The sequence below is a fragment of the Cynoglossus semilaevis genome, chromosome 10 (genome assembly GCF_000523025.1).
Source record: "Cynoglossus semilaevis isolate Cse_v1.0 chromosome 10, Cse_v1.0, whole genome shotgun sequence".
Classification (NCBI taxonomy): Eukaryota; Metazoa; Chordata; class Actinopteri; order Pleuronectiformes; family Cynoglossidae; genus Cynoglossus; species Cynoglossus semilaevis.
Window position 1 is genome coordinate 3,926,885 of NC_024316.1, and position 21,755 is coordinate 3,948,639.

Here is a 21,755-nt window from a genome sequence, read left to right on the forward strand (position 1 = left end):
AAGTCCTTGCCCTTTTCCTGGAGTCAAATAAACAGTCCAAAAAGGGGCTCTTGCAGCGAGAACTAGTGACCGGGGCGTGCGTGCGTTCATGTTCTTGTCCATGTGACTTGCGTGTGTTACATAAGCATGACTGTGGTCCTCCTCCACTCCCCCCTCCGCTGTCCCCTTCGTTAGGGCTTCTGCTTCCTTCTGTCACAGTTCATTGACCTGTTGGCTCAAACCAGACATGGGAATGGGAATGTGTGTCATTCCAAGTCTGTGTCACCGGCTGCATGTGGAGCCGTTTCAAAGAGGCACTCACTCCTAAACACTGCAGGTCTCCGTGCCACAGCATCAACATGAAGTCCACCGCTAACCCAAACGGAGAAGAAATGTCAATTCCAATGTGTTTAAAAGCCGTTTGATTCAGCCACACAAGGTTTGGGATTCTGTTCTGGGGAACCAGAAAACAAAAGTGGGCCTTTTTTTATTCCTTTGGAATGTTTGGAGGAAGAACCAAACATTGGTTGGAAGGTTTGGGTCACAGATTTGTGGAGTTAAGACACTGTAGATGGCAGGGATAAAAAAACCTCTGTATATGCTAAGATACCAACAAAAACCTACGGTTTTCTACAGTTCTACATCCTTTGGGAATGCCGTCAGTCCATCATTCCAAATAGGTCTTCATTGTCATGGGAAGCATTTTCCTCATAATCTCTAAACCCTGACCCCTTATTGTGTCCTGAAAGAAAAAAAGGATGTTTGTGCATTTGTTTTTTTTTTTTTTTTGGTTCACATATACATTCCCGTATGTCTTTATCTTCTTTTTCCCAGGTGACCTCCGCCTGCATCCCAGTGCTTTCCAATGACCTGGTGAGTTGCTCCTATATGTGGATCCCTGTAATAAAAAAAAAACTAGATTTTCCCACTCTGTCTATCTTTAGAGAAGAGACATAACATCCCAGGAAAAAAAAACACCACAGTATGGTTTCCCTCTGTGTGAATTTCTGTTGAGAGGCCGAGCCCTCAGCTCCAGTTAGAGCTCGATTTATTCCTAGAGCACCGTGGCGTTCCGATCTTCCAGAGAAGAAAATTGAAATGATGCCACTGCAGTAATGTTTATCCATTAGTGAATCTGTTTGTTTAATAAACACTCTTCCCTTCCTCCCTTTTCTGCATCCTCCCTTCCTATCACTGCCTTACTCCCTTCCTTCTCTCCCTTCCACCACCCACCCTTCGCCCCTGCTTCTTCTCACCGTCCCTGCCTTCTTCATCCCATCACATTCAGCAGCGCAGAGGGACGGCACCTTCTCGACACACCCAACACCTGGTGAGAAAACCTTGGATTAGCGGTCAAACTGGATTTGAATGTGTTAGCAGATTAGAGCATCGTCAGCTTCTGAATGAGCGATGACTCATTGTTTTATTTATCATATTTTTATTAACCTACTTTCACCTACCTCTAGGGTTACGTTTAAGGATGTCTTGACTTATTGTTTGGCACTATGGGGTACTGCATAGGATACTATATATGGAGTACAACACTGGAGCATCTTGCCTTCTGTTTACTCAAAGCAAATATTTTCTTGGCCTTATTATTATGCTATATTGAAAGAAACATATTAGCTAACTTTAAGCTATTTACCTAAAGTTGGATGTCCGATAATATCAGCATCACACATATTTTTAGCCCGGTATTAACATAATTATGGCTGCCTGGGTTTGACCAAATAAGCCAGAATCGCTTGTAGGGTCCTGAGACATTTACCTCAGTTTGAGGGACAAACTGCTGCATATATCGGTATCAGTTGATATCGGAATCGGAAGTTAGGTGTTTGGACAATATCGTCATATCATATATCGGCAAAAAGTTAATATCAGACATCCCTACTTTTTGTACTTTCTAGCACATGCCAGTGACACCATCGTGTTTGTGGGCTTACTGAGTTTAATGTACAACATAGTGGACAAATTACGGTCAAACCAGGTGAAAGCTGACCGTAGTACCAGGGTCCACCCTTGTCTTTGAGACAAAAACAGTTCCTCTGTCTAACTGAAGATGAACTCATGTCACCAGTTCATAGATTATAGCATTATATAGTATCTTGCGACAGGCATTAGTTTTAATTTTTTTATACTGTCATCTACAGGCAGGTATTTGAATAGTTTTTTTTATACTGTCATCTACAGGCAGGGATTTTGGAAGAGACCTGTGAGTTTCCTAATCTTTAGCCTCACTTTTGTATTATTTTTTTTCCATAGGGATCCACCAAGTCTCTGACCTACACCAAACAGAGAAACACCCTGCCAAGGTAAAACTAACCAGATGTGTCAGCTTTATTTTCACCTCATGCACTTGTTCTTGACCAATGCTCATCCTCGCCACAACATTTGAACCCAAGTTGACCTCTTCTCCCCTTCATCCCTGTGCTTCTTCGTCACTCTTCTCACAGAAGCTTCAGCGTGGACCGGGTGATGGACAGAGTGATGGAGCGCCACTATGACTTCGACCTGACCTACATCACCGAGAGGATCATCTCCGTCTTCTTCCCGCCCAAGCTGGAGGAGCAGAGATATCGGCTCAACCTGAAGGAGGTGGCAGCCATGCTCATGTCCAAACATCAGGACAAATTCCTGGTGAGAGAGATGATATTGATGTTTTGTTGTTGTTGTTGTTTGTTTTTTTTTAATGCAACGTGTGATTCTGTGAGCAGCCTTCAGTCGGTTGGTGAAGATTAAAAACACTAAGTGTGTGTTGGCAGAACAGATTCTCTGTAAATCTAAAAGTCTTCAACTGGTAAAAGTGATCCTTACTTGAGGTAATGGAAGGATCAATATAAATGGCATTAGCACAGCTTTAGTGCAGCAGAGCCCAAATGTTAAATATAAACAATCCTTAAATAATCTGAAAACAATTGCGTCAAATCTGTCATGCTGGCTTGTGGTCTGGAATTTGCATTCAGTGCATTCTTGTGTTCCGGCCAATATTTAAATTAAGCACATGTTGTTAATCCCTGCCTAAACATCATGGGGGATGTAATGACTTAATACAAAACATTTCTTACGTACATTGACTTTAGAGCATGGCATTATGAAGCCACAGAATAGACCCAGCAACCCACAAATGAGCAGTTGGGGGGTTTTTTTTGGTCACACACTATAATAAAATAGTTGAATCCACAACTCCCCATAGCACTAACATTTTTTGTTGTTTTAGCTACTGAATCTCTCTGAGAAGCGCCATGACATCATCAGAATAAATCAAAAGGTACGGGGTTTTTTTCCTGGTAATTTTCAGATTTTTTTTTTATTATGGAATCTCCTTAAATAACCTGATTTTTTTTTTTTTTTTTGCTCAATTTGCCCCACAGGTTCATGACTTCGGCTGGCCTGACCTCCATGCCCCGCCATTGGACAAGATCTGTGCCATATGCAAAGCTATGGAGACGTGGCTGATCTCTGACCCACAACACGTGGTGGTTTTGCACTGCAAGGTCAGAGTTCAAGAGAGGCCCATCTGGGTTTTTTTTTTAATCATCCGGTTTCATCCATTTATTGGTAAACTCCTGGGAAAAATGATGTGAAACGACCCCAAAAGAATGATGTGAGACGACCCCAAAAAAACCCTCTTGCGATCCACCTGGGGGCCGCGACCCAGTCTTTGGGAAACAATGCTCTAGATGAAATATAAATAAATAAATTAAAGTCCCTTGTTTGTCCCACAATTAGGACATTCACAGTGTGAGTCTTTGCAAACCACACAACCCCCCTACACAGGAGGCGCCACTAAGCATGTGGTTCTCACAAGATTCAAGTCAAAAGAAGAAGCTAGGCTTTAGATAGATAGATGGAACTTTGTTAATCCCTTGGAAATTCCCTTTGGGAAATTAAGGAATTTAGGTGTTAGCGGGGTTAGCTTAGTCTAACCTTGGACCACACTGACTTCTAAATCCAAAAACACTACTTGCTAACTAATGGCTAAGCCCCCTAGCACACTGCTAACATGCTAGCTACTATGTGCCAACAACAAGTTACCCGTGAAGGCACTTAAGTGTTGTCTTTTTCTTATAGCCCTTTAAAAATATTATATTCCTTACAATAATTAAACAAACTGTTTACTTCACCTGAAGTGTGCTGCAGCATGGTTTTCAGTAGAGGGCGTGTGCAGAGAACAGTTCGAGCTAAGTTTGTTAGCACTTCTCGCAACAATTTTTTTTTTTAAAAGCTGCGAAAAACGCTGCATTTTCTCTCATCTCGACACGAACCAAAGTGTGCTTGAGTTGTCCAGATCATATTCCCGTCGACTCAGCATAAAAGCAAACCTAGTTAAATGATGCATTAATGACATCATTCCAGGGAAAAGAGAAAAAGAAAAAAAAAAACGAGTAAAGAAATCAAATCCTTCCCTACGAGCTCTGAGGGAGACCGAGCTCCCACGGCTTGTCTGCATGTTTTATTTATTGGTTTTAGTGGAGAGGATTTAAATACTAAAACCAGACTGATCCTGTGGTCTGCTAACTCTCCACAACGTTCCAGTGGCGACATGCTTTTTTTTTTTTTAGTATAAAGTCAGATGCTGATCTGTCCAAGGATCTGCATGAACCAGGTTTCTGTCAGTCGTCAGATATGTGGAGGAAAACAAGCTGCAGTGTTTCAGTCGTCAGATATGTGGAGGAAAACAAGCTGTGTTTCAGTGTGTGTGTGTCGTGGAGGCTGCGGAGTCATCGGAATGTGTCAGACAATACAGAGCAGCTGGTGTAAAATGGGGAAAAAATGCACGGCAAGGCTTTTTTAAATTTAAAACATTAGTTTGACATATGAGTAATAGATAAATCTATGATTGGAATATGGTTTGTCTGGTTAAAACTGGTTATTCTGTTTTTTAAAATGAATCCTTTTTTTCCATAAATTCAAATGTGTGTCACCAGATTAGCAATTAATTGTTATGATTTCATACTCTTTTAGTGATTCACAAAAAAGTTACGTTATGTATCATGTTACGTACAAAACTGTGAGTCATTTGTCCATTAGACTTCCTCCTGTTACATTATGAATCCAGCATTGTTCAAATGTTTAGAATGATAGTAAACATCAGTTGTAAACATCAGCTGAGTCCTTGTCTTGTTTATGTCTCTTCGTCCTGCAGGGCAACAAAGGAAAAACGGGAGTGATTATTGCAGCCTACATGCACTACAGCAAGATCTCTGCAGGGTAAGAGACTGTGTGGCTGTGTGTGTGTGTGTGTGTGTGTGTGTGTGTGGGTCCAAAACCACACTCTGACATGTTTTAGCTCTTAAGACTTCTTTCATGTGTATACACATGGAATCGATGAATAAGCTGATGAGTAGAAATCTACTGAATTTATTTTGAGGTAACCAGTATTTTCCTTTAATCTTTTTTTGTAACTTTAAAAAAATATATTACTAAAAGAAAATTAAAGCTATTTAAAAAAAATATATTGAGCCTCTTTTGTAAGTTATAATCACATGGACAGAAACAAGTAAAAACAGAAGTGGGAAAAATAAATACATCTAACACTGTTCTCCTTCTGTCACTTATTTTCATTGATGTATTTCTTTAAACTCCAATTTTCCGGGAACTTGTAAAATTATTTGTGTCCATTTTTTTAAATGTGTAGGTTTTGCTTCAAGTTATTTAGTCTCTAAAATCTCGGTACCAAAATATTGGTTTTGTTTACTGAAGCAAATCAAGATTCTAAATATGAATGTTTGACTAGATACAGTTCTGTTCTGTCAATTAAAAAAAAAAAATGTGTGTGCTTAATGACAGACACGGTTACCTAGTTTCATCTAGTTTTTTAAATGAAATCAAAACCGTCCACACTCCATCCAAAAGTCATTTGATAAATGAATCCCAGTGGATTCACGCAGGAACTGTGGAAACTGGTTTGTCCTGTGGCTGATGCCAGCTGTATCCTCTCCATGTAGTTTCTGGCACCGACACAGTCTGGTGCAACATCCCATGATGGAAACTGTTGGCTGAAATTTAACTCTGTGTGTGTGTGTGTTTGTGTGTGTGTGTGTATGTACGCGCAGGGCGGACCAGGCTCTCAGTACTCTGGCCATGAGGAAGTTCTGTGAAGATAAGGTGTCCTCGTCTCTTCAACCTTCCCAAAACAGGTAGAGGATACAGGAAGACAAAGATGGGGCGAGGGGGTGAGGAGGTGAGGGGGGTGTGGCTTTCGGAAGATGCCCATCCCACCCACCAACGTCAAAGCGATAGTTTTTGAATGCGTCCATTGGAGGAACTTAGCAAATTTTAGCTTCTGAGCTCGGTTCACGTTCCGATTAGGTCGAAATTGTGCTGACACCAATAATAGCTGCTTTTCTTGGAGTTATTTCAGCCGTTTCCTTTCTGTCACCAAATGTAAAATGCCTTCATATGTCAGTTTGTTCTTTAGGTTTATGAATTTTATTGCGGTTTTATTGACTTGATGTGTAACGTAAGATTTGCTCTGTAAAACTCCCAGCTTCTAAGTTCCTAGGTATTTACCGAGGTGTGTGTGATTACATGGAAGATTAGTGTGAGCTAAAACTGCGAGTTAATGTAAATGTTAGCGCAAAAGGCTAACAACAGCAATGGCTTAAACCTAGGTTAAAGTTAGCTCAAAGAAATTAAGAAGTAGATTTAGCGAAAATGCAAGGTGATCTGTAATGAAGTAAAAAAGTGTCTCCGGAAAAGGAAAATATTTTGACTTATGAAAACAAATAAAAATGCTGAGATCGCCGACAGAAAAACAAATCTCCTTTCTGTTTGTCTAGATATATCTATTATTTTGGGGGCCTTCTGTCGGGGGCCATCAAGATGAACAGCAGCCCTCTCTTCCTGCACCAGGTTCTCATCCCATCACTCCCAAACTTCCAGGGTGAAGGAGGTGAGTGTGTGTGTTTGTGTTAGATTACATTCATGGAACTAATATTTCTGAAAATAAAGAATTTCTTTGCAGAAGTTTGGATAGATTACTGTACTTCCAAAATAGGTTATTGTCTGTAAGTTATTATAAGTAGAGTGAATAATGTCTTAGCAATAACACATCTTGTTTTGACTCAAGGCCCGGGGGCCAAATGTGGCCCGCCAGACCGTCTTGTGTGGCCCACGGGAGCTTAAAAAGCATTTAGTCCAGCAGAGTTTTTTCACCTATATAATAAAAAAAATGAATAACACAGCACTGAACAATATTTGTAGCTTGAACAAATAATAATCAATTGCAGAAACATTTATTAGTCTGTTATTGAGTAGTTACATCCAAACCAGCGGTCCCTGACCTTTTTCGTGTTCCAAGGACTGGTCAGCCAGTACCACCTGTTACCTGCGACCTTAAAATATTGCCAGATTATCTTTGAATTTAAAAAAGTAAATGGATATGACTGGATTTTCTTTGAATGTAGTAAATTAGTAAAAATGAAGTACATTTTTCTCATTGTGTCCCACTGTGGCCCAGTACCAAATGACCTACGGACTGGTACTGCTGATGTGGCCCCCTGGTGGAAATGAGTTTGACACCGCTGCTCTATATCATTGTCTGTGATATGAAGACCACCAATATAACATAACTATGATAATGTTAGCTGACTCCTACTCTCTCTCTCAGACACACACACATAGTCATGTGGTAATCCTTAATCAGGTGATCAGATCTCTGGAGGAGGGGTGGCCAGTCAGCACATTCCTCTACCTTCCTTCTCATGGTTTAATTTTCCTTGTCTCTCTCTCTCTCTCTTTAACACTCCCTCTCCTTCTCCTTCTATCTGCTTCTCTCTCTGTCTCCTTCATCTCAGAGTATTACCCCTTCCTGAAGATCTACCAGGCCATGCAGCTGGTCCACACCTCGGGCATATAGTAAGTGTCGTCAGTAGTAAGGGGAATGGGAAAGCACAGGAAAAGGTATTTTGCCAAAAAGGATTTACTGCCCCAGTGAAACCTGCTGCTCAACCTGATGTCAAGACAAACTATTACTTTATCTGTGCAAATAGGAATTTCCATGCTAGGAAACCTGAGTGAAACACTATTATTCCTATCTCCTATTTCAGGAAAGTCCACCATTTGTTTTGGCTGCAGTCGGTCGTCAAACTGTTGCCTTTAGGCATTTCAATATTTGTAGAGTAATGATTCCCAACCGCTACGTATGCCTCGGCACGGCTATTGTAATTTTAATTGGTCTGAAAACAAAACGAAGAAAGACTTGCTTTTGAAAGAGACCTTAGTCACTAAGGTCTTCATCCTGTTTAGTGGAACACAATGCTGATTCTTGCAGGAATTGAACAAAGGCACACACTAAGGGTTCATTCAATTCCTCAAGTATTAGCATTGTATTCAACGAAACGGGACCATGTTTATTATATTTATATTTACGTATATAAGTCCTGGTGCTTTCATTTCGTCATAGGTCTATAGTCAAAAGACCACATGTGATGAGGATTCAGACAGAAACTATGTCACCAAACCCCACTTGAAAGAAAGTTCACAGAGGAGATTTGTTTTTTTCTTCTATCATCTCTTTATCTCATGGTTTTTATCATTTCTTTTCCTCAGGCTGTTTAGACATAAATATGAAAAGGCTCATTGTTGAGAAACAAAAAAAAACAACCTTATAAGGCATGTGTCCACGACATGGACTAAAAAAAAGGGACTGTGCCAGGATTTCAGCGAAGCCTTAAGCAGTTTTGTCATATGTGAAAGGACTCATTTGCAAAATCTTCTTGACTTTAATCCTAGTAGCGATGCCAAAGGTTCTTGTTAAACAGTCTCCCTTCCGTAGTGTAAAAATAGCTATTGCAGCAACAAATTCCTGTTACTTCAAGATAAGAATGTCCTCTTTATGAACTGTCTTGCTTCCAAATCTGTGTTTGTGTCAATAACACTATGTTAAAGTCTTTTGAACCCTGGTCCTCACGTCCTCTGTGTGTGTTTTCATCATTTATCCTCTTCTTTTTATCCCGTGTGTGTTTTGTTGGCAGTGACCTTCAGGGCACTGGAGGTCGACGTCTGTGTGTGACCATCGAACCAGCTCTTCTGCTAAAGGGTGACATCATGGTGAGTCATATGAGGGAAGGAAATAACAAACAGTACCTCTGACACGAGTCGTGATGGAAACACGGTCATTATCCCTCACGAACGTCTCATCTGTGTCTGCTCTCTGCTGCCGACTGCAGGTGAAATGCTACCACAGAAGAGCCCACAGTGCTGACAGAGACACGGTGTTCAGACTGCAGTTTCACACCTGCACCATCCATGGATCCCAGCTCTGGTTTGGCAAAGGAGAGCTGGATGAAGCCTGTGTGGGTAAGTTTGAGATTTACTGCAGTGGGTGATCAACACAGCTGTGAAACTTAAAAAAAAAAAAAAAATCTGCAGGCTGTTTTAAGGCAAGTAGAGTGTCAGCATTTTACTCTTCCAAATTTGGGTGTGGAAGAAATGAAAAAAATCTGACTAAAAATAAACCAAAAAATTCCAGTGTAGCAGAGCAGCAAAGAATATGTTTTTCATAAAACAAAATACTGACCATAGGATACGATATTTTAAAAATCACCAACAGCTGTAACTTGACAGAAACACAACTATTAGTTGGGTCAGTGGTTCTCAAACTTTGGTACGCGTACCACCAGTGGTACGTGGGGAAAATTCATATTTTCACATATACATTTTCAATTGAATAAATTTGAAATATACCATGCACAATTAATACAACATTTAAACATCTTTATAAACATCTCTCCTGTGTGGTTGAAGCTAACAGGAAAGGCCTCTGCTGCTATATTCTAATGTTGGTCATCATGGTGGTACTCAGAGAGCTCCATGATTTCTCAGAAGGTACAGAGTATATATATATATATATATATATATATATAAGGTCAATAAATGTCAATGTAAAAAATTAGCCTTGATCACAGACAAATGCTAAAAAGAGCATAAAGATTATATACAAAAGTGTAAAAGTGTACAAAACACCATGGATTAGTCAAATTCGAGTCTCCAGAGCTAAAATGTTTTAGCGGCAAACGTAGAGGTAAGCTGGGTGAATGTACAATATACAAGGTACAATTGTGAAAACAAAAGGAAGTACAGGGCAGTAGTATTAAAGTATGACACAATAAGTTTTCAGTCACGTGTACAGCAGATGTCCAGGAAAATGGGTTCAGATATACTGGACGCAATGAATCCAATTTTACATAAAAGTTAACTTTGCCGAACTAACGCACTTACATTTTACTGTACAGCATAATTTCATGCATATTTAAAGTTCACCTAAAGCCCTGAGTGAAATGTAGCCTTTTTATGTATTTTTATATCATCACTTAGAAAGCTGTTAATTGCGGTGAGATAATCACCACGTACTAACACTGTCTGTTATAGCTGCTCTTTAATTCCACAGTGTGGGCTTGTATTCATCGTGGTTGGAATCTACAATGCTGTGGTCTTGTAAATCCTGACATAATAGGCAGCAAGGGCTGCTTCTAGACATAATAACTGCTCTGTGGCTGAAAGTAGAGCGAGTAGTGAGTCGTAACGTGTGTGTCAGTTTCTAACGAGGAGAAGTGACACATGCGTATCCACACAATTCTGCGTCTTTTACTGTACTGTAAGTGTTTGATGAATGCGCTCATAACATCGTTTATTTTCACTTTCTAAACAAGTAGCCGAGAACAACTGCTACGACAGAAAGTGACCACATTCCACACTAACTGGGCTCTCGGGGCGTTACAGTAACGTGGTTTTTCTAAGACCGAAAACAGGACCGGGGCAAGCAGGGGCAAAACTAGCACAGTGGTTAATAAAAGTAAGCTAAAGGCTAGGTCAAATATATTAAAGTTAATAAAGAATTGACAGCTAATGTTAGCAAAAACATGATAACAAGGAAATAGAATAAATAAAGGATAGGTGCAATTTACAACTGAATGCAAAAGTATGTAAAATCTGTAAATGTTTGATTTAGCAGGAAAAAGGTACGTAGCACAATGGCTACTGGTGGTAAAAACTAGCAAAAACAAGGGAAAAAATTAAACATTGAACTATGAATGATAAAAACCCCAGCTAAATGAAACATATTTGTATTAATAAATGTTAATTGTAATATGTTTCCTAATACTGATAGTGGATTTGGGTCACATAAGGCCGACCCAGCCTAGTTCAGAATGAATGGCTCCAAAACCAGACTTTGAACATGCTTGCTGCAAGTAAACCATTCAACATGAACATAAACACACAGCACTGTGGCCTTCCCAACCTCAGAGAACATCTGTGGAAACTATCAGAGGCTCAGAGTGACTCCTCTCTGAGGTTCTCTGCCGTACATGTCTGTCCTTTTGAATCTGGCTCTCATGTGGAGAACCCCACTACTTGTGGAGGCTTTAATGTTGTAATCATGTGTTCATCCCTACATTGAAGGTCATTTAGTTGAACGTTTCCTTTTTCTTTTTTTTCCCCCTTTTGCACAGATGAGCGTTTTCCATCTGACGCCACGGTAGAATTCATCTTCTCTTCTGGACCTGAGAAGATTAAAGGTTGGTTCACACTAATTCTTTCGGAGATAAATTTGCTGCAGATGCAAATAGATTAATTTTATGTTTTTTTTTCTTTAGGTCGTGAGTACCACAAGAACGACCCCGCCGTCACCGTGGACTACAATACCGCTGATCCTGTGGTCCGCTGGGATTCCTACGAGAACTTCAACGAACGTTACCAAGATAGTCTGGAGGGTAAGTCCGAGTCAGCAGATGGTGCTCTTGAGCTATCAATAAAAGTGTTGATTTAAATTGTCTTGTTGTTCTAGATATCGCCCACACCAGAGGTCCTCTAGATGGCAGTCTCTATGCTCAGATAAAGAAGCGTCGAGGCCCTGGCTCCGATTCTTTTACCTCCACCAACGGCAGCAGCCCAGGGGCAGGTCACTCCGAGGATAGACACCACCACATCCCCCAAGGATCCGACTCTGCCCTATCAGGTCACTCCATCCGTATGAACCAACCATTGGTGCACTGCGACCACAGGGAGGAGAGCATTCATCCACCTCCTCCGACAAAACAGGAACGCGAGGATCTTGAACGTCTCCTTGGGGGCATTGAGGGAAATCCAGACGGGGAGAGGGAGACGGCGATCCTGGACGACGGAGATTCTTTACCCTCTGAACGAGGTGGAACACTGAGACTCAGTCGCTCCTGTTCCTGTCGGGATGGCTATCGGTCCCAGCGATGCGCCGAACCTGGATGCGACCGCACTCTCCTCATGCCCAACGGTTACTGCCTCGATCGGGCGCCTGGCACTAACGGCCACCTCGGGGCGAATCCTTCTCCCAGTCCGAATCATTCTTCCCCGCCATCCTGTCTGGATCTCTGTCAGCACTACAACCCCCACTCCCACCAGACACTTCCACCTCCAGATCTGGTGTGGGATCGACAGAGTGGACCGGCACACTACATTCACATGTCCTGCTCGGAGGTGCCCTCACCTCGACACATGTGCCCGTACCCCACAGCAGACCTTCATACCACACTCTCTCACAACTCCTCACACCACCACCCGCTGTCCGCCCCTGGTCGCCTCCTCTGTCGAGAAGACGACTACAACTCCTACCACCACCCTGCTGCGCCTCACAGCCACCACCATCCCCACGGACACCACGCTAAACCCTCCAACTGCCCCGCCTACCACGATGTCATGTTAATAGATGGTCTACCGCCCCCTGGCTGCCTCTGCAGAGACTGCACCATCAGAAGAGAAGACTATCACACCTTAAGGCTAGACCGAGGAGACAGTTTCCACTGGGACCGTGAGGAGGATCTCAGAAGAGCCAGGGAAACGGAGTTACCCAGAGGCTCGGACCTCCACTGGGACAGGGACCGTGGACCAAGACGAGGCAGAGAGCTGTCCCTCCACTGGGAGCGAGACAGGGAGGTAGAGCTTCAGTGGGAGCGAGACCGCGAGGCCGAATACTGGCACAGGAGAGCTACTGTAGCCTCCTACGGCCCGCCGGGTCACGAGCACTCTGCGTTCACATTTGACCCTTTACCATCAGGTCATCCCGCTTACCCGGAAGCGTCCAGATCTCATGCTCATTCCCACCTGGACCTGAAGTACAGCAGCAGTAGCAGCGGGTACCAGACACCTCGGCAGGTCTGCCCTTGCTCGCCCTACCAGCCGTCTCCGTCTGAGAGCAGGGGTTACGGCTCGGGGTACCAGTCTGAGTCCACATCACCGCTGCCCCCAACCTCTGCCATCACTGGGCCTTGCAGAAATAGTAATGGACCGACGGACCATAACCAGAGTCACCACAATCACCACCATCGTCTTCATCACAACCATCACCATCCGGACTCTCAGCAGTCCTACAGCTCAGACTCCCACACCGGTGAGTCGTGGTTTGATCCACATCAGCAGACAGGACAATTAAAGATAAATAAAAGTCATGTATATATTTCAGTACTGCTTGGTCAAAGACTATATATAAATATACATATATAAAATTACGTAAAGGGTTTGAAGATCTTTTTTTTCTTTTCCTCTTCCTTCTCAGATGGTCTTCGGAGCTCCGGCGAGAGTGTGGGCTGGAGAGACCACGTTACTCATGGATCCTACAAGAGGCTGGACAGAGACGGACAGGCAGCATGTTCGACACCGTCTGACATGTCAGGACCGTCCACTCCTGTCCACACCAGCAGTCCACTGAGAACTAATGAAAGGTATGACCCTCAGACCTCCAGCCGATTGTAATCAATCTGGGGTTTGTTTTTTTTTTACTCTCTTCCACTCTGGAAAACACAAGTAGGCCTACATTTTTAGAGCAACATGAATCATTAGGTTTATTAGTTTGGGTTTTTTTTTCAGAACTGCAATATATGACAAAAACTAGTCATTGAGTGATGAGTTCAAATTCCAGCGGGCATGTTTTGGCCCACAGGCCGTATGTTTGACATCCCTGATTATCTTTAATGGAATATTTGACAAGATATCACTAACATAGTGTTTGGGCTTTTTTTTAAATTTTCAACTCACATCAAGTGGGCCATATTGAACCCACGAGCGGGCAGGTTTTGGCCCGCAGGCCACATGTTTGACACCCCTGATTTAGAGTAATATGGTCTCTCTTTCAAGTCCCTGTTGCTTTTCTAACATCCTGAGATGATCCCATAACAGGCAGGTTTTTGCATTAACACTTGTGTCTCTCCACCGCAGCCCCAGTCTGGGAGTGAGAGAGTTGGAAATCCGAACAACAGACATCATCAACAGTGACTTTGAAGCCTCCCAGCCCCAGAACAGAATATTCCCAGCTGAAAATACAGCCCGGGAATCCTCAGATAACCAAAGAAGTTGCACAGAGTCGCCAGTCAAAGAAATGCAGCCACACACGAACACGATTGTACAAACAGAACCTCAGACCTGCTGTACTGCACAGACAGAGCAGACCCTGTCACCCTCCCACCAGCCACACTGTAGTCCAGACACGTCAAACCAGGGACAGGTTCAGGCTCCGTCATCCGTTGTCTCCGTCCCACCTTCAGCACAGACACAACCTCAACCTCAGACACTTCAACCTTCAGAGGCTGCAGTTCTTCCTCCCCCTATGGCCCAGACAGTGTCTCAGACCCAGACCCAAGTCACAGACTCAACATCCCCCAGCAGCAAAGTTCATCCCGAAGCTCCCAAACCAGCCCACACCCAAACGTCATCATGTTCTTCACCTTCACCAGCTTCACCATCCTCGCCATCTTCACCAGCCTCACCATCAGCCAACCAGCTCACTTCCAGCAGAATGGAGGGTTCCCCCATCTCTGAGGTTCCTGTTCCTGGGTTTGCCACTCTGGGTAGAAGGTTGTTGTTGAACGACCCTCACCATCTGAACCATTACCAGCAGCAGGGACCTTCACATCTCCCCTACCAAGCAACAGAGCACGGATCTGCTCCGGACAGGAGACACTTCAGCTCAGGTCCCAGTCCACAGCTGCAGCAGTCCTCCTCCCACTCCAACTATTCCACCATCACCATCCCACTCCCTCAACCCCAGCCTCCCCTGCCTGAGAAGCGTCACCCGACAGTTCAGACTCCCAACGACGGGGCGCAGACACTGAGACCAGCAGTGGGGCACGTGACGCCATCTACCGGCGCCGCCAACAACCAACACCAGCAGCATCATGTCACGTTCTCTCCCACCGTGGGTGAAATTGCACCCTCTTCAGATCACAGTGAGGAAGTGACATCCTTGGAGCCTGATAATGGAAACAGGGTCAGTGTGAAGTTTGTCCAAGACAGTTCTAGGTTCTGGTACAAGCCTGGTATCTCCAGAGAGCAGGGTAAGTCTGCACAGGTTTTTTAGTAAATTTCAGCTTGAAAAGAGATGAAAAGAGTATTTAAACATTTTTTGTTTGTTCACTGCTGAAGCAATCGCAGCTTTGAAGGAGAGAGAACCAGGTACCTTCCTGGTCAGGGACAGTAACTCTTTTCAAGGAGCTTATGGCCTAGCCCTGAAGGTGGCGACACCGCCTCCCAATGTCAACAACCACAGTAGCAAAGGTAAAAAAAAATGTTTTCAATGACTGTGTCTTAGCTACGAAGGAGTATTGGGTACTAGGAGGAGTATCCGAGGAACAAAATAAGATCTAAAATTCTGAAAATAAAGTCAAACAAAATAGGCCTCGAGATACGAGCTACCCGAGTTTTCCATGTTACATAAAGCTTCTTTTGTGATATTTTCATCACTGTCTCTCACTTGGTTATTTTACCCATTTTTATAACAATAATATAAAATGTTTTCTTAATTATTATTATTTTATATTATCAATATATTTGTTTATATCTATGTTTTTTAAGTTAAGTATTTGTTTATATCTATGTTTTTTAAGTTTAGATTAGGGAAATTTAATAGTATATTTCTGGGAGTAATAGTATTTTTTTTTTTTTGGTTCTGTTGTGTTTTTTTATGTTCAATCCTGCAATTTTTATACAATATCGGAGTATTGAAATGGAATCGAGCCACCCCTAATATGCACGACATGTTGAACCGTGCGCCAACATGTCTCCAAACTCGTGAAACGTTGGCCCATATTCCAAAACTCTGAGAATGTTTGGATCTGTTCAGATCCTCTTCCTGATCCTGTTTGTCGATGGATACGCACTTGGTCTAACAGTCGACCCTGTGTTGTTTCAGTGAGCGACCCCCTGGAGCAGCTGGTCAGACACTTTCTGATAGAGACGGGACCTCGAGGTGTGAAGATTAAAGGGTGTCAGAACGAGCCTTACTTTGGTAAACAGTTCTTCCACACGCTCACAGACACCTTTCAATACACTGAGGGATTTTTAAGACTCCTCCCACAAGGAGTGATGTCATGTGTCACCTGTGGTCTCTGTTCCATTCACAGGAAGTCTGTCCGCACTGGTGTATCAACATTCTATCACACCCATTTCTTTGCCCTGTGCTCTCAAAATCCCAGAAAAGGGTAAGACTTTTTTTAAAATCAAATCAGTATGTTCATTTGTCTCTGATCATCTAGAGGAACTTTTCAGTGGTTATGTATTTGCGTGTTGACAGATCTGGTAGGAGATGTACAAGAGCTTCTTCAGCCAGTGAACAACATCAGCACAGCTGCTGATCTGCTCAAACAAGGAGCCGGTGAGTTTCTCTGTCATCGGCTTCTGGAGATAATCAACAGCTCTCACGTCAGTCGATTTCTGTGCTTATGATAGTTCTCTTTTTTGGCTATCTATAACTATGTTTTAGCTGCATTGCAACTGTTTTGGCTTTTTTTTTAATTAGTAACTTTTGGTCCGATTCTACTCTTGTTTTTGTGTTTGTAGCTATTTCTGGGCTAGCTTTTGTTTTGGCTAACTGTTAGCTATTTCTGCTCTGTTTTATTTTATTTTTGTGTAACATGTTGATCTCACTTTTGTTGAACAAGAAATTTGGGGCAGGTTCTTGCTTGACCATTCGCTCCCACTAGAGGGTGCGCAAGATACAAAATGTGATTGTGGCTTGGAGTATTTTTTTTTAAGTGGGATTTTTTCACATAAAAAAAATACACATTTAGTTTGTAAAATTTAAAATCAAAAGCTGATTTTAATTAATAATTATTAAAAGTTAATAAAACTCTGTACTTTAATTAGTGTACTTTTTAATTAGTGCTAGTTGTATAGTGGTACTTCACTGTACGGTGTGTCTCAGGCCTTGTGGTGTAAACAGCTTTGATAACCACCGACCAACATTACCTAATGGGTGACCCCGCCTCTCCTTCTTTCCTTCTCTTCCCCCGTGTCTTCCAGCCTGTAACGTACTTTACTTGAACTCCGTGGAAACTGAATCTCTGACCGGCCCACAGGCCATAGCCAAGGCCACAGACGCCACCCTGGGTCGTAACCCCCGACCCGCTGCCACGGTTGTCCAGTTCAAGGTGACGTCGCAGGGCATAACGCTCACTGACAGCCAGCGCAGGTTCGAAACCCTCCTGTTGCATTTCTACAAGTAACAATTGACTTCCTAATAATGATTCCCCGTTCTCCTCTTTCACATTTCCCCAAAGGGTTTTCTTCAGGAGGCATTACGCAGTGAACAGCGTGACCTTCAGCAGCATCGACCCCAAAGACAGAAGGTGGGGTTCGACCACAGATGTGCCCTCCGTTTGATTCTTGAACCCACAGAGGGAGCCATGACTAACCTGAAGACGTGCCTGAATTTGATTGCATTTTTCTGTGTTTTATCCTTCATGAATGTGCACGAACTGAATGAGTTTATGTCTCTGTGATGATTGTCAGCATGTCGGCTGCAGCTGCAGCAGCTTTGTCAGCCATGTCAGCTCTGGTCTGTGTGATTGCTGAGTCCGGTTCTCTCTTCGTCTCTCTCTCTCTGCTGTAGGTGGACTAACTCAGGCAACAACACTGTTAAGTAAGTGCTCTGATCATGGTTGTGCGCGTGTGTGTGCTTTTATTTTAGCAATATTTATTAGGTAATTAAAGTCTCCGCATGGCTTTGGGTTGTGTTTGAGCTTTGGCAATAAACGCGTCGTTGCAAATGAGGTTTGAAAACTTGAGAACTCACTTTATTATATGTCAGGTAAGTTGAGCTCGATTGTTGCTAACTTTAAACCATAAATTGAATACACTTTTGCTGCAGTTTTTTAATTAGTTTTGGGTCTGGTCATATTTTGAATTTTTTTAAATTTCAAATTTTAACATTTACCTAAAACATATCTAATCTGTAATCTGTTTCTTTACATTCCATGTTAATTGGACAAATAATCGGACATAACAAAAGACAGGTCTGAACTTTGGACGAACTTAACTATAAATAAATAAGGGAAGTGGTGGCTAAGGAAGCAGACTTGGGTCCGAAGGGTTTCAGGTTTGAGTCACCTGCACTGAGGTGCACTGAGCATGGCACCGTCCCCACACAATGGTCTCTGCGCTGCCCCCTGATGGTGATGCGTAAAATGCAGAGGTCAGATTTTGTGGTGTGCTGTGTCACAATGACAAGTAGTTCACTTTCACTTCATATAAAGATCATTAGAATTTCAAGGACAAAGTCATTTTTTTACAACCCTGTATATATTATTATTAATATTATTATTATTGTTTTTGTTATTATTATTATTATTATTTTTATTTGTCCATTGACTTTCCTTGTAACTTATTTCCTTCCTTATCTGGTGTTTCTCCTCTAAGGATTTTTGGATTTGTAGCCAAGAAGCCCGGCAGCGTGGCAGAGAACGTCTGTCACCTCTTCGCAGAGCTGGACCCAGAACAACCTGCGATTGCCATCGTCAATTTCATCAACAAGGTCATGCTGTCGCAGCGGCGGTAAAACCAAAAGTTTTTTGTACATCTGGTACAAAACATGTTAACTTTGGCAACATTGAATCCACGTCTTCTTTTACAAAATTGCCGGGGGGGTTCTCGTATCAGTCTGCAGCTAGAGCACCACCTGCAGGACAACACTTCAACATCCTTATAGTTTTGCAACCAAACCACACTACATAAACAGTTGTTGCGAAGCAGTGTCACAATACTGCAAACGATTTACCATGTACAAATGCTACTACAGTATGTCTAATGTTCAGGGCTGACATTTCACCATCATCACAGGTACACCATGCTACTGACATCACAACAGCTACACCGCGTTAGCAACAGTGTTGTGGAGCATCTTAGCAACTGTTTTTTTGATGAAAAAACTTTTTCAACACAGGAGTTACAGTTAAAAAAAACACACCACACTTTCTGTTGTATGCCAGAAGGGGGCGCTGTGATTAGGTGTATATTAGCAATAGTCCTCCAACAGTCAAGTTGTATGTTGCTATATCCTAATAACTGCTAATAATCCAAAGAAACTTTACACGATGTATGACCAAGGATCAGTTCATCTGAATAACCTTCAGGTCATACATACTGTTCTCTGATTGGATGGAAAATACTGTTACTGTATAAATACCACATAGCCGCATTTTATGATCAGCAAGGTTATTTGTAAAGCTTGTATTATAAACTCCTGGACCGAGAGTTAAGCTCCTGTCTTGTGGTTAAACAGGTATATATTTTTCTGTACTATTAAAGATGGGATTCTGACTTACAGTATTTGTTCAAAAGTCAGACTTCATTTTGACTTCCAGCCCACAAATACTGCCAACGTAGACCGTAGGCCATGATGCTAACTCATCTTTCTGCCTAAAAGAACCCTGTGATTGGATTAAATGAAAACATGTCTGTCCCAGAATGTTGATACAGATAAATGGAGCTGACAAATGCGATCATATTCACAGAGCTGCAGCCCATACATACAGTCCATACAGTATGGGCTGTTTCATTGACCATTGACTCCCAGGCAGAAACAGCTGTTGGTGAATACTGTAGTAAAACATCACTTTAGACAACACTACATCAGGTGTGGTGCTTGGTGAATGATCCAGGTTCTGATTCTGCCGGAATGGCAAAATGAATTCTGGGATATTTCTGCCGACCGCTGTTGTAGCCCGCACTTCCGGTGTGACACAGCCAAAGATACAAGTACAGCTGGTAGAAAATCTCTAGTGTCACCTAGAGAGATGTGTATGCAATAGCAGCTTCCACATAGTGATGGCTTTAAAAAAAAATCACTGTGAAAATCCGACTATTTTTCATGTTTTGTTCAGTGTCTTAGTGAGGACTTCATAACTGTAGTAAGTGAGTGGGAGCTGCACAGGAACTCTCTACAGTAAGGGATAGAGTGTGAGATGTTTTGACCAGGGCTGCAAATGAATATCATTATTTTCAGTGATAATCAGGGATAATTCCGATATCCGGGCTGCAGGCTGTAGATGTAGTCAGATTCGACACCTGACTGTAGAATCAGAATCAGTCGGCAACAGTGAGCAGCATTTCTGCTCCAAACACCTAGCTGCTAATAAATGTCGCTAACTATGTTTGGGCTAACTTTGTTTTAAATATATCTTTACAGCTATTCAAACATGACTTTTTTATTTTTATTTTTTTTTTAATCCAAAAGCTATTCTGACAGATATTTCTGTCAATTTCTTGCTCTCTCCCAACTATCATTTAGCTTAAGGTTAGCTATGTTTTACTGCAACATTTACTTAAACTATTTTTTTAAATGATAAAAATCACCTGGTTATTATTTTTCAAATGTTCGGCTAACCATTTTTTCTTATCTATCTTATCTGAAAAACAATCTTGAATCTAACTTGACAATTTGTCAGATGCCGTTTTTGACCTATGGTCTGGAGCCCAGAACATTTCTCCACTGACTACAGTCAATAGCAAATCTCTGTTATTTAAAACAGTGGTTATACATTTACTGGCATTGAAACATTGATCATACGACTATTCTTTGCAGCCCTGCATTTAACCAGAGTGTGAGACAAGTAGTGGCCTGAGCAAACGTGACGCTAGTAATAATGAGGACGATGATGATGACGATGAAGATTAGAGTAATTTCGGTTTTAATGTGTTGCCTGGAGGTATTGTTACGTTCACTTCTAAAGATGTGCATGTGAATCAGGAGGTAAAAAGTGAGATGAGTGAAGGACACACAGGTTACATCACTGCTTCATTTACAAAAGACAATAGTCACCAGGACAGTGGCCTGAAGACGACAGGAACCGAACCAAAGACGAAGCACTCTTGTATTGATAAGCTTTTTATGCAGCTTTTATTTTTTTACTCACGGCTTCCTTGTATTATTTGTATTACTTTGCATTTACTGTGTGTTTACTTGTATGTCATCAACCAAAGTAGAAAAGAACACTACTACTACTACTACTACGTGTATCACAGCGTTAATATATTGTTGGTCTATATTGTTGATCCCTATATTGTGTAGTAATATATTTTCACATGCAGCTATATGACAGTGTATGCCAAGGAAAGACGTTATTTTGTATGCAAACAAATGAAGAATAAATAGAGTGATATCACTTGGTACCTGAGGAACAACTGGGTCGGACATTGTGGATCGGTGATCCTTCGGTGCCTTATTTTTTATTAAATACCAATATAATTTATGCATTAGGTTTAGGGATGGATGTAGGTCCGATATATATATTAAAACTTCAGGATCGAACGCCTAAAAAAGACAACACAAGGGGTCCTCGGTTTACGATGTTCTCGACCAAATTTATTGCACGGTTACGCCATTTCCCGTAAATTGAAAGTCTTGTTCTATCATTCCGATGTAGTGTGAAAACAAAATTCACATGGAAACTAGTTAGCGTCAATGGCGCTATATGTAGACGACGGCTTTGTTTATTACTATGACTTACAGTATATTGAGCTGCATTCACTTC

At 42.0% G+C, this 21,755-nt stretch overlaps 1 protein-coding gene across 6 annotated transcripts in view; it reads left to right on the forward strand.

Moving 5' to 3' along the window:
• tns2a (tensin 2a) overlaps positions 1-21,398 on the forward strand; it is a 52,211-nt gene extending 30,813 nt beyond the window's left edge. For 4 of the 6 annotated variants that reach the window (XM_025059705.1, XM_025059706.1, XM_017036078.2 and 1 more), the window contains exons 4-28: positions 814-852; positions 1,268-1,309; positions 2,242-2,291; positions 2,433-2,616; positions 3,197-3,247; positions 3,351-3,473; positions 5,126-5,190; positions 6,036-6,119; positions 6,762-6,874; positions 7,779-7,839; positions 8,958-9,033; positions 9,153-9,282; positions 11,436-11,501; positions 11,580-11,696; positions 11,771-13,345; positions 13,511-13,676; positions 14,170-15,284; positions 15,373-15,504; positions 16,139-16,234; positions 16,350-16,427; positions 16,520-16,600; positions 17,248-17,416; positions 17,505-17,573; positions 17,837-17,866; positions 18,643-21,398. In XM_025059705.1, the coding sequence (XP_024915473.1) occupies positions 814-852; positions 1,268-1,309; positions 2,242-2,291; positions 2,433-2,616; positions 3,197-3,247; positions 3,351-3,473; positions 5,126-5,190; positions 6,036-6,119; positions 6,762-6,874; positions 7,779-7,839; positions 8,958-9,033; positions 9,153-9,282; positions 11,436-11,501; positions 11,580-11,696; positions 11,771-13,345; positions 13,511-13,676; positions 14,170-15,284; positions 15,373-15,504; positions 16,139-16,234; positions 16,350-16,427; positions 16,520-16,600; positions 17,248-17,416; positions 17,505-17,573; positions 17,837-17,866; positions 18,643-18,781 (4,851 nt within the window). In that variant the 3' untranslated portion in view covers positions 18,782-21,398. The remainder of the gene's footprint in view (positions 1-813; positions 853-1,267; positions 1,310-2,241; positions 2,292-2,432; positions 2,617-3,196; positions 3,248-3,350; positions 3,474-5,125; positions 5,191-6,035; positions 6,120-6,761; positions 6,875-7,778; positions 7,840-8,957; positions 9,034-9,152; positions 9,283-11,435; positions 11,502-11,579; positions 11,697-11,770; positions 13,346-13,510; positions 13,677-14,169; positions 15,285-15,372; positions 15,505-16,138; positions 16,235-16,349; positions 16,428-16,519; positions 16,601-17,247; positions 17,417-17,504; positions 17,574-17,836; positions 17,867-18,642) is intronic. The other 2 variants (XM_025059707.1, XM_025059708.1) reach the window with 2 other exon arrangements.
• The last annotated feature ends 357 nt before the right edge of the window (positions 21,399-21,755 follow it).